This window comes from Carya illinoinensis, chromosome 2, assembly GCF_018687715.1.
Source record: "Carya illinoinensis cultivar Pawnee chromosome 2, C.illinoinensisPawnee_v1, whole genome shotgun sequence".
NCBI lineage: Eukaryota > Viridiplantae > Streptophyta > Magnoliopsida > Fagales > Juglandaceae > Carya > Carya illinoinensis.
Genome location: NC_056753.1, coordinates 15,967,806 through 15,980,799, shown reverse-complemented (window position 1 = coordinate 15,980,799; position 12,994 = coordinate 15,967,806). Strand labels below are relative to the sequence as shown.

The following is a 12,994-nucleotide window of genomic DNA, read 5'->3' as shown; positions in this document are numbered from 1 at the left end:
AGCTTTCCTTCCTGACTAGCGAAGTTTAATATTTAGTGAAAGGATATAGGGGTATGGTTTTTTGGGAAGTTGTCCTTAATGATTTCTGTAGTTAGATTTTATATGTTATTAAAAGAGGAAAGAAAAAGTTAGAATACACACAACTGTTAGAATTATGTCCTAAAGAAAGAAATAATGATGGGAAACACGTGGGATTGGATACAGACCAATAAGAAATGGTTTTGATACAGTGTCAGATATTCGTTTACATGAACATTTTAGGATAACTAGTGAAATTCATGTAATTAATATCCTGACGCCCGAAAGAAATTTGATGGAAAAAATTTTCTTTTAGTTAGATATTTAGTATGCCCTGAGGACTTAGGAGATATTTAATGGATTAAAGACTAGTTAGGTTTTGATTACTTAGCATAGTCGAATTATGATATGCTAAGGGAAAGAAATGCATTTTGGAATTTTTTTTTTTTGGCACTTAGGATCATAATTAGGCAAAATTGATTGCACCATTAGATTTGTATGGATTTTTAGGATTTTTTTTGTGCAATAAAAAGTTTTGTATTTGGGTGCCAAATGGGCCAATCGGAAAGCGCCACATTATCAACTAACTGCCACATATATCAACTAGCTGCCACATATTCTTGCACGATGTCCAAATCAACCTAGGGAACCTCAAGGACACATGGCACTATCAACACTAGGGGTGTCAATATATTACATGACTCGTTAACCTAACACGAACACGACACGATAATAGCGGGTTAGGATTTAGTCTTAACGAGTTTTGGTTAAAACGGGTTGATCCGTTAAGATATGATTGCTTAATGGGTTGATAACGAGTCAACCCGTTATGACACTTTAAGAAAGTTAAAGTTACAATTATACCCTTATATCTGAAAGTAAAATTATTAGAATTTCAATTTCAATATTTTTATTGTTTAGATTGTAATTTTGTACTTTTAATTAGTTTTATAATTTTTATAAATATTTTTATTTTAAAATTTATTTAAAATTATGCTAAATTTAATCAGGTTAAATAGGTTAATTTCGAATCTATTTAACCCATTTACATAAAAGTTTGAAACGGGTCGTATTGTGTCCTGTTAACCTATTTCTTAATATTCACTACTGGGTCAAAACGGGTTGACACGACACGACCCGTTATGTTAATGGATCGTGTTAGAGTTTAAGATTTTGACACGATAAGATTAACGGGTCGGGTTAAGGTTGAGTTATATAGTATAATATACATGCTTTGACAAGACAACCCGTTAAGACGACTTGATACCCCTAATCAACACCTTCCATTTGGACCTTATTTTACACATGTCAAGCTTAGTACGTGTGTAAGGAATTTTGTAAGATTATTTATAACTTTATGGTGCAAAGTTATTTTTACCATTTTCTGAGTGACTCATGATAGCACTCAATCCACTCGTTTTCAAGTCATAGTGTGGATTGTCCAAATCAATTTAGAGAATTTTATTTAGACACTTGACAAAATTTTAGCCACACATGATGAATGGTATAGGACACTTTGCATTAAGAGGAACCATGAGATGGAAATATAATGGAAATAAAGAAAAATCAAACATTGTGATCATGCCTCCTAAACCAAACACTTATTGTGTAGTTTTTCTTTTTGAGTTTTGGAGCTGAGCTTGGGATTTCCTTAAGCGAGTTCAAGGAAGTGATGTGAAGGTAGCCTTAGGTAAGGAGTTGACGAGATAAATGGGTCTCCACTCCTTTTGGTAGTGGGAAGGAGGATTGATGCATCTGAGTAGGCAAGTAATACAGAGTGCCTGGAATATGAATGCTATGAGGCTTGTGGGAGAGAGCAAGTCTAGGAGGAGCATTTTAGACCAAGTGGGACATAAAAAAGACTTATAACAAGTCAATTTGACAAAAGGTCCCTCACTCCTTTTTAGGGCGGAGTGTCATCTCATCTCAAAAGTGCATTTTTTCAATAAAAACCTTATTCTATCCAACCATCCATTTTGTGTCAAACCAAAGAGGGTTTTAACCCTAGTGAAACTCCAAATATTTGAGATCCAATTGAAACCCCAAATGCTTTGTGGAAGCCAAAACCCTAAATGGTTTCTCCAACCCTAAATGTGGTCGGTTTTAACCTAGTATTTAATCACTTGATTAAATTACTTTCACATGTTATTAACCATTCAAATTAATGATATTATACCTTTATCCATTCTTTTATACCATAGTATTTTTATTAGGCCAAGAAAAATTAGACTTGGGCTTGATAGAAATTGAAACCTTAAACCAAACCCTATCAAAACTGCAAATGAGACCGAATCAGTTTAGGCTCATTAAAGTCTACTGAAAAATTCCACCTATGCAAGGCTTCTTGAGGAACTTTCTCTACTTTCATAAGTGTACTTTCACTGCCCAAGTCAGCGCCAAGTAGTGGTTGATAGGAGGGCAATCAGCTACCTTAGCACCACCCCATCACACGGCAGCTTTAATGCAAAAAACTGTGTGCTGTAGTCCATAGTTTTGGCTGACAATACATCACCAAATGGTCACTCTCACATCCCTTCTCAACCTCTCTAGCAGTATATGACTCGTCCATGGCTTATCCCTTAGGCTTTTGTCACTTTTGATTCACTTTTTTAAAGAGAACTCAAGAAGAGACTTGAGACAACTTTTCTGACCATTTTTGCTTTATTTTTTTGAAGCCTTTATAAGTAGATTCTCACAAAAATATCTCATATAATTTTTTTCCCTTTTGAGTCTAGTTTACATTGATATATGTTTGGTGATATTTAGTGGACATTTGTTTGGTGAAAAGTCTATTTAAGCATGCAACAGTCATACTGGGCAATAATCTGGACAGTGTATGATTCTTTGATTTTTTTTTTTTTTTTTTTGTGAAGATCTTGGTCCAATCTTTTATAGTTTAAATTTAACATATTAACATGCAAGTTTGATGTGGATTTGTTACATGTTCAAAGTTTTTAGTGAAGTTTTGTATGATTCTAAAAGGTTGGAAACTGGATGTGTAAAAACAGTTTCTGTTTCGAGATAAGTTGGATCTTTTGTTATGGAAGCATGCTCCTATGTCCTGATATTCATATATGTTATTCTTAGGACTTTGATTTTTGTGTTAGGAAGTTATTTTGAAGATTTAGATTTGTGATCTTGAGGAAATTAATTTTTATGCATGCTAAGGTCTGGTTGGAACACAAACTTGAGGCTCACAGGTTGTGTTGTGTTTCTATGCAATATTTGCCATGTGATCTTGATCTTAATGCTTATATCAATTTTATAACTTGAATATGAAGCACATGATGTTGTTTTTTGATGGTTTACTTCATGAAAAATTCAGGTCTAGTGGTTTGGTAAAAAACCAAAACATGTAGTACTCGATTTTAGAGTAAATGTGCAAACCAATTGCGTTGGATGATATTTTATTACTTTTGTGGTCTTTGATTTATTTTTTCAAGCATGATAATTCTTAGGATTTATTTATGAACAGGTTGAGAATATGTTTTGAACTTTTGGAGTTCTTGGAGTTGATTTGAAGATTGAGAGACCAAGAACAACAATAGTTGTTCTTTGTGGTAAAAAACCTAGAATGAAGGAAATTGTGATTTTTATGATATATGTTTTGTTAATGTCCTAGCATGATATTAAAGCATAGGATATGATTTTTGTATGTTTCGTGATACAGTTTGCCGTGAAAGTTAGAGTTTGAAAGAATTGCAATAAAAATAAAGACTTTTAGCATTTGTATGTTTCGGCCTATTCTTGATTCTTATAGCTATGTTGTGCTTTAAACTTTTCTAATTAGATACTTGGATTTAGGAAATAATTTACATAAGGAATGTAAGTTTTGGTGCGTTTTGGAGTTAGGATGTAAAATCCTTAAATCAGAAGCAAATTGGTCATTTCTCACATATAGAGGGATAGAATAGTAATTTTCTATGATTTAGTGTTTTTATATTTCTAAGTATGACAATGAGGAGTTTCTAACCATTGGAAATATCTCTTTATAGTTCTTATTATTTTGCACTTTATTACGCCAGACTACAATCACTGTAAGTTAGCCTCTAACTTACTTTCAGAGTACTTGTATATGTATGGTAGTAAGAAACCATCATTCATGTTGGTTAGGTTTTATATATAAATGTTCAGTTATGTTATGCTATGTTTTATTTTCAAGTACGAAATTATCTGTTACATGTTATATTACATCATGCCATGCTTTATTTTCAAGGACAAAATTATCCGTTACATGTTATATTATATTACGTCATGTCATGTTTTATTTTCAAGTATGAAATTATATGTTACATGTTATATTCCTTCACGCCATGTTTAACTGTTGCATGCTATGTTATGTCATATTATTAGTCATACTTACATATCATGTCATGTCATACCATGTCATCTATCATTTCATTTCATGCTACCACATCACAAGTATGGAGTTCGTCACGAAAACTAGTATTTTTCAGTTAGTTGAGTCTTTTATGTTTATCACGATCCCAAGTGTTAGGATAGTGCAATATCCTAATAGAACTCCATTGTTCACGATGGAGTATTTAAACTGGTGTGAAATTTTTTGGGTTGACAAAGTATCATCAACAGACTTCAAATGGGACTTAAGTAACTAGACGACGAAGTGAAGTCAAGCACCAATGCTCATATTCATATTATACGTACTCGAGCAAATGTAGATACCTATTATGAGATACGTATATTACGTAATAATAATAGATGCAGATACCTGTGGTGTGATGTGTATGTTAGCATACTCATAGCTGGTGCAGATATATATGATGTGATGCGATATCGACAGGGGCACACGGTTCAAGGGAACCTATGTAGCATCCACAATTCATGTTTAATTAATCAGTTATTTTTTAACAAGATTCCAAGTTCGTGTTCAGTTCATGTGCAAGTTCAGCTTCAAGTCTCAGTTTCATGTTCAATTTTCATGTCACGTTATTTCACGTACAATTCAAGTTCATGTCAATTCAATTCAGTTCATGTCAAGTCAAGTTATGTTAGCACATGTCATACCGTCTACCAAGTCATGTCATGCTTATTCATGTTAGCATTCATGTTTTTACTATCATAAATAGATTCTTACACCATTATTTTAAGTTAATTGTTAACTTGCTGAGATTTATAATCAAATCCCATTTGAAAGTTTCAACTAACATTTTTCCAGAATAGTAGTTCATGTGCCAGAATCAGGAGATGCGACTGAGGGTTGACTGGAGTAGGTTGACTAGGCAGCAATGGAACAATGTAGAGCTCATCGCTTTGATGCTCCGTTTTATCAATAGGCTTTTGGCTACCTTTGTTGAGTTGCATGAGCCACTTGATGGGCTAGCCTAATAGTTATATTAGTCTTTGCATGTACTTAAGGAACATTGTCACCAATACTCTTGATGTTACAGAACTTTTGGACGTCAATTATTATATGTTATGAAACTTGCTTATACTAATTTTTGGGATATGTTATATCTGGTGTATAATATTGCTCAATGAAAAAATTATCTTCTACGAATATTATATATTGTTAGATACATGGTAGGTGCATTGCATATTTATTTAACATGAACGGGGGCAAGTAATCTTGTTCTGCATATCTCTATGCTTCAGAGTCCGTTGGATCCCAAGTAAAATCTGGAGGCGTCACACTTGCCGTGTTACTTGAGTTAATCTTGAAGTTGGTTATGACCTACTTTGAAATGATGCTAAAACCTAGTAGCTAGGGCATAACTATGATGTGTATGGATAGATTACTTCAAGACAATGTCATGTTGCATAAGGATTTAGTCAAAATATTCTAGAACAAAAGTAAGCATATTTTTGGTTCAGGGCTTATGGCATGAATGGTTTTCTACCTCTTTGGTGTCTTGAATTTGTTGCTTGATATTGTGTGGTATCATCTTAAAATGAGTGATTAGCATGTTAAAAGTTAGGATGTGTGATTTCCTTGAAGTTCTTGATGTCATTTGCAAAAGAAATGCCAAGGGTAACATGCTAGGGTTTCGGGTTTGCAATATTGGTGTTGTATTTGTGTTTGGTTGTTGACATGATGAATATATAATCATGGGGGAGATGAATTTAGTGATTTAATATGTAATAATCTTGGGTCTAATGATTAAATCTAAGATTCGGATTAAAGCATAAATGGTAGGCAAGTTGGACCAAAAATACATATAGTGAAAATGTGGATTTAGGGGTCTCGGCCAAGGAAGGATTTTCATAGTAGATGCTTGAATAAAAAATTTCTAAGTTCATAAATGGATTTAGAATAGGAAATACATGTGGTTTGTGGAGTTTAGTAAAGTTTATAATTATTGAAAGTTTAGGGGCTTAATTGCAAATTCTTAATAGTTAAGGGGTAATTTCACAAATAGTACTCTAGGGGTATAAAGTTCTATTTTTTCTTGGTTAGCAGAGATTTTCTAACCTTAGAATATCTCTCATTTCAGCCCACTCTACTTATATATGCAAGGATTTTTGTAAGTTAGCTTTGCTAACTCCTGGTGTACGACAATATATTTGGTAGTAAATTCCATGCAGGTGAATCATGATTTATCTTCGTTCTCATATGTTGTAATAATTATATTATGCCATGATGACATATGTCACAAGCATAAATATCTATTACCTGTACAATAATTATATGTTGCTTAAATAAGACTCTTGTATTGCCTTCGTCACCTATATAAAGGTTGGCCTAGGAAGCCAATGCAATATATGTACAATCTTGTGAATAAGTCTAACAAATTGTAATATATATTTATATACACACAATTTGTAAAATATAAATATAAATATGTATTTATATATATAAATATATAAGTGGACCCTAACTAGAATAGCAGAAACACCTATGTTTCTTCAACCTATAAATAGAACACAACACCTCCTCCACAAACTGATGCAGCAACACCTTCCACCTCCTTAAGTCAAGCCAAAACTACCACATGTCCTCTATCTTGAGCGCTATCCAAGCCAGCCACTTTAAGCAGCCCCATGTTTGGCTATCCGGGAATGTTCTGCCCTTTTTTTTCTACTAGATCAAAGTACCGTAAATTGCTACTACCTAGAATAGCATATACCACCTCCCTTAGCAACATGCCACCAACACACTCCAAGCTGCACAAAAAACACCGACAATACTAGGATAGTGGCACCACCGTGATCCACCCTCTATGAGCTCACACTAGCCACTAAAGTTAGCTCCATGCAGCTGAGCATCCTCTCCATATGAAAATCCAGCCCTATCACATTGCCACCCTAGCAAGCCAATCCAAACCACATCCAAAACCCATCTTATGTAAGTCGGAGCAGTAATAGCACACACAAACACTCTCTCCACCATACATGATCAAGAAAGCCTCCATGTCATGCCAAGAAACAAACAACCACCCTCCCACCCTCAACCACTGTTCTTCGCCACCCTTTCAACTTCATAGGAAAACTCTCTCTCTCTCTCTCTCTCTCTCTCTCTCTCTCTCATTATAAAATGAGACTAAACCCATCGAAGTGTGCTTTCAGGGTCCTGTCGGGGAAATTCTTTGGCTTCATTGTGTCCAAAAGAGGAATTGAAGCCTCTCCAGATAAGATAGAGGCGATAGTCAATATGAAACCACCAAAAAATCTGAACGAGACTCAACAACTGTTGAGGAGAGTGGCTACCTTGGGAAGGTTCGTAGTCAGGTCAACAAATAAGTGCCTCCCCTTTTTTCAAGTACTGTGGAAGGTACATCATTGGAATGAGCAGTGCGACGAAGCGTTCAAAAGGTTAAAACAATATCTGCCAATCCGCCCTTTTAAAGCGACCAGAGAAGGGTGACGTACTCTATACGTTTCTAGCAGTCTCCCCACACGCTGTATCCGCCTTTCTCGTAAATGAGGAAGGAGCCGTCCAACATCCGGTATATTATGTGAATCGAGTGCTCAGAGGAGCAGAAGCAAGGTATCCTCGAATTGAATTATTGGCATTTGCCTTGGTAGTGGCAGCTAGGAAACTCCGTCCTTATTTTCAAGCCCACACAGTAAGGGTACTAACGGAGGCTCCGTTGGCAAAAATTCTGAGGAAGCCAGATAGCACAGGAAGGCTGATAGGTTGGTTAATCGAGCTGAGTGAGTTCGATGTAGAGTATGAGCCAAGGAAAGTAATTAAAGGACAAACAATGGCGAATTTTGTAGCAGAATTCTCAGACTTACCCCAGGAGGAGGCAATAGCACCATCAGGGAAGCCGTGGGTGTTATATATAGACGGATCATCTTGCCGGATAGGCGAAGGCTTGGGGATACATTTACTAAGCCCTGACGGCCAAGAGTGGTATTACATGGCAACGCTGGCATTCAAAGTAACGAATATGAAGCACTTATAGCGGGATTGTCTGTGGCCGCTCAAATAGGGGCAATCGAAGTGGATGCCAGGTCAGATTCACAGGTAGTAGTAAATTAGGTTTTGGGCTTGTACGCTACAAAGGGTGAGAAGTTAAAAAAAAATACCTGGCATGAGTTTGGGAGATATGCGATCTCTTTTCATATGTCGCTATAACTCAAATACCAAGAGCGGACAACAAGGTCGTAGACAGATTGGCACGAGTGGCATCAGGAGGGGAGGAAGTACCCCTACCATGGCAAGTAGAGAGAAGGGTCATCAAGGTCCCAGCTATTGGCACAGAGGTAGGCGTCCTGGGGTCAAGCATCCCAGATTGGGCGAACAGAGTAGTAGAGTACTTGGATGAAGGAAAATTGCTAGAAGCAAGAGAAGAGGCAAGAAGGATAAAGAAAAGGGCGGCTCGATTCCTACACATCGATGGAATCCTTTATAAAAGAGGTTTCTCTGTCCCTTTGTTGTGATGCATCTCCACACAAGAAGCACAATATGTCCTAGTTGAGATACACGAAGGGGTATCCAAATCACTCTGGGGGAAGAACCTTGGCTAGGAAAGCGGTCCGAGCAGGATATTACAGGCCTAATGCTCTAAGGGACGCACGAGAATTCACCAAGAAATATGCAAAATGCCAGACTTACGCGCTCGTACCCCATGTCCCTCTGGAACAGTTAACATCGGTGACAGCACCATGGCCTTTCGCCCAGTGAGGGGTAAATTTGGTGGGACCCTTTCCGCCAGAAAAAGGTGGTGTTAAATTCATGATAGTCATCGTCGATTATTTCACAAAGTGGGCAGAACTAGAGCCGTTAGCAACAATCACAGGCAAAGTCGTGACAAAATTCTTGTGGCAAAATGTCGTTTGTAGGTTTGGAACTCCCCAAAGTGTTATAACCGACAATGGGCGCCAGTTCGACTCAGACCACTACAAGGAATGGTGTGCTGAGTTAAGAATCAAGGCGAAGTACTCATCCCCAGGTCACCCCCAAGCAGGCGTTACTCTCAATCCTTAAGAAAAAGGTCGCGAAGAATAAAAGAGATTGGGCGGACGAGCTACCAGAGATACTTTGGGCATATAGAACTACAACAAAAACTCCGACAGGGGAATCCCCATTTACACTGGCATTTGGATGCAAGGCAGTTACTCCAGTGGAAGTAGGGTTACCAACCTACAGAACGAGCCATTTTTCAAATGCCCAGAATGACAAGAAGATAGAAGAATACCTCGACTTACTCGAAGAAGAAAGAGAGATGACAAAAGTTCAGATGCTGCAGGAAAAGAAGAAAGCTGAACAGTACTTCAATAAAAGAGTAAGGCCCAGGACTTTTAAAGTGGGCAACCTGGTTTTGAAGAAAAGCGGGTTGACTACCCAAGGCGAGGAAAAAATGAGACCCCGATGGGAAGGTCCTTACCTAGTGGTAGCCAACAACAGGCCTGGATCGTATCGGTTGAAAGACAGCCAGGGCAAGGAATTACTGCACCCGTGGGACGCGGAGCACTTAAAGAAATTTTATCAATAACTTTCATAGTATTTCTTGTTTAGTATTCATTTTCTTTACTTTTGTCCGATGCTTGCATTATCACTATTTATGAATATATTTCGTTTTATTCGTTGAAAATTCTGTACAAAGGAAGGAGTTCCCAAGGGTGAATATAGATTCTGCGAAAAGAAAGGCAGGAAAGGTCAGGGACTGTCTGATCAGTAAGCACCAAAGACAAGCCTTAACAGCTTGTGGTGTCATGAAAAAAGGGTGCGGAGGTCTTCAAACCACGCCGACCCTAAACACCAAAGGCAAGTCTTAGCAACTTGTAGTGCCGTGAAAAAAGGGCGCGTAGGTCCTCAAGGCAAGCCTTAGCAGCTTCTGGTGCCGTGAAAAAAGGGCGCATAGGTCCTCAGACCAACCGACCCTAAACACCAAAGGCAAGCCTTAGCAGCTTGTGGTGCTATGAAAAAAGGGCGTGTAGGTCCTCAGACCACGCCGACCCTAAACTCCAAAGACAAGCCTTAGTAACTTAGGGTACCATGAAAAAAAGGCGCAGAGGATCTCAGACCACGCCAACCCTAAACACCAAAGGCAAGCCTTAACAGCTTGTGGTGCCATGAAAAAAGGGTGCGTAGGTCCTCAAACCACGCCGACCCTAAACACCAAAGACAAGCCTTAGCAGCTTGTGGTGCTATGAAAAAAGGGCGTGTAGGTCCTCAGACCACGCCGACCCTAAACTCCAAAGACAAGCCTTAGCAGCTTGTGGTGCCATGAAAAAAAAGTGCATAGGTCCTCAGACCAACCGACCCTAAACACCAAAGACAAGCCTTAGCAGCTTGTGGTGCTATGAAAAAAGGGCGTGTAGGTCCTCAGACCACGCCGACCCTAAACTCCAAAGACAAGCCTAAACACCAGGCAAGCCTTAGCAGCTTGTGGTGCCATGAAAAAAAAGCGCATAGGTCCTCAGACCAACCGACCCTAAACACCAAAGACAAGCCTTAGCAGCTTGTGGTGCTATGAAAAAAGGGCGTGTAGGTCCTCAGACCACGCCGACCCTAAACTCCAAAGACAAGCCTTAGCAGCTTGTAGTGCCATGAAAAAAGGGCGCGGAGGTCCTCAGACCACGCCGACCCTAAACACCAAAGGCAAGTCTTAGCAGCTTGTGGTGCCATGAAAAAAGGGCGAGTAAGTCTTCAAATCACGTTGACCCTAAACACCAAAGGCAAGCCTTAGCAGCTTGTGGTGCTATGAAAAAAGGATGCGTAGGTCCTCAGATCACGCCAACCCAAAACACCAGGCAAGCCTTAGTAGCTTGTGGTGCTGTGTAAAAGACAAAAACTAAAAGGACGCAGTAGCCTAAGCATTTGACAGAGCAAATCAAAATCCATTATTACAAATGTACAAAATATAGAAACAAAAGGAAACTCTCCATAGTTAAAGGCAGGAGGGGCAAAAACGTTTAAGGGGCATTATCAGGTAGGAATGCTGGGGCACGTTTATAAAAGTGTCAGACATCTCTTTCTGCCCAAACTCATCAACCTCGCGGTGGGCAGTTTCCTCAGGAGAAAATAAATGCCGGTCAAGAATCATAAGGTTGGCGGTAGGATCAACCAGGAGACTATTCCTCAGCCTCAGAATGTCGCGACCATGCCCATAAGTCAAGGCATGGTCCCTTGTAGCAGGGACGTGGGCCAACTGGGCACGGAGCCGTGCGACCTCCTCCTGAGCAACAGTTAGCTCCCCTATCTTCTCAGATATCTTCTCAGATAGACTCTGTTGGCTAACTCCAAGAGCCAAGTTTGCCTCCCGATGATTCTCCTCGAAGGACCTATAGCTGTCTTCAGAACAGGCCAGGTCTCCACGAAGAGAGGATAGTGCCTCATCGCAGGCAGCAAGCTCGGATTTCAAGCGAGAGCTCTCAACCTCAAAGTTCTCCCGAGCCTCTAAAAGTCGCAGCTTGGCTGAGTCCCTCTCAGAGTGGAGAATGGACAAGGCAAGGTCGTCTTTAACTTTGGCTGCATTTGCTAGACGGGCAGCCTCGGGCAGCTCCAGGAGTTCAGCCTAGCACATCTCGAGGTCGCCTTGCAAAGAATGGGAATAACCCTCAGATTGCTCTAACAAGATCTTCAACTCTTGCCTCTCCTCGGCTAAGGCTACTAGTTCAGCCCTGTCAACTTGTCATTTCTCGGAAGCATGTTTGGCTATGTAGTATAGTTAGCGACGCTCTTTAACTTCCTCCTCAAGATGGGAACGGTCAGTAACTATCCACGTAGCCAAATCATTGATGCCCTGCAAGAAGAAAGATAAGTAACCAATATGAAGAGAGACTAAGATACGAACGGAGTATATGCAAAAAGGGACAGAAGGCATAGTACCTCAGAGAGCCAACTTCTCAAATGGGTAGTGATCTGGACAATGGCATCAACCTGGGAATTAACAGCCGTTGAGGAATCACCACCGCTAGTGTCCCCCCTCACAATCTCACCAGGGTTTGGGAGGGGTGCCTCCCCAGGCCTCAAGGACGAAGTCATCGTCCTCCCCGATTAATCACCCAAGCGCACATGGGGCAGAGGAGGCGGCAGGTAGGCTAGGTCAGCCTCACAAAGATGGGTGTCTTCCCTCAGGAAATTCACCCACTCCTCCTAAAGAAAGGAGTCAATATCCTTGCCATAAGAGGAGTCTTGGAGAGGAGGAAGAGGGAGTTCAGCCCCTCTACCAATTGGTGAAGGGGTATTTCCCCCAGAGATGGTGTTTGGCAAGTTTTCTAGGGAAGTTTGGAGTGAACCAACCTCGCCACTTGCTTTAACCGAGCGTGGGCGGACACTCCTTGTTGCACCTTCCACCCCATTCGAAGGTGAGGCGTCCAATGTTTCCACATGGTCACTTATAGGCAAAATAGTGGCCACCTCAACATGGGCAACGGTGGAAGGAAGGGGCGCGCAAGCTCTCGCCGCGGTGACCAAGTCAAGATTAACGGCCGCGACCACTTCTACGTCCAGCTCGACCTGACTCACCTGCCCCTCTAGCATAGGAAACTCAAGCGCAGGGGCAGAAACCAACTGCGTGGACGTCCGAAAAGGGGTGTCCCCCTGTGCCACTAGGGCCTGGACGCC

The 12,994-nt window shown here is 40.0% G+C and overlaps 1 protein-coding gene across 1 annotated transcript; it reads left to right on the top strand.

Moving 5' to 3' along the window:
• Positions 1 to 7,510: 7,510 nt before the first annotated feature.
• LOC122301739 lies at positions 7,511 to 9,917 on the top strand. Its single transcript, XM_043113124.1, has 3 exons — positions 7,511 to 7,747; positions 7,824 to 8,360; positions 9,375 to 9,917. The coding sequence occupies exons 1-3, from the start codon at positions 7,511 to 7,513 to the stop codon at positions 9,915 to 9,917; spliced, it is 1,317 nt and encodes a 438-aa protein (XP_042969058.1).
• Positions 9,918 to 12,994: the final 3,077 nt, after the last annotated feature.

Excerpts from the sequence above, each read along its gene's own strand:
- LOC122301739 (XM_043113124.1), top strand. The coding sequence starts at position 7,511 with ATGAGACTAAACCCATCGAAGTGTGCTTTCAGGGTCCTGTCGGGGAAA. Across the intron at positions 7,748-7,823 it reads TTTTTCAAGTACTGTGGAAG|CGACCAGAGAAGGGTGACGT; the intron begins GTACATCATTGG and ends GCCCTTTTAAAG. Across the intron at positions 8,361-9,374 it reads TGGCAACGCTGGCATTCAAA|GTCACCCCCAAGCAGGCGTT; the intron begins GTAACGAATATG and ends ACTCATCCCCAG.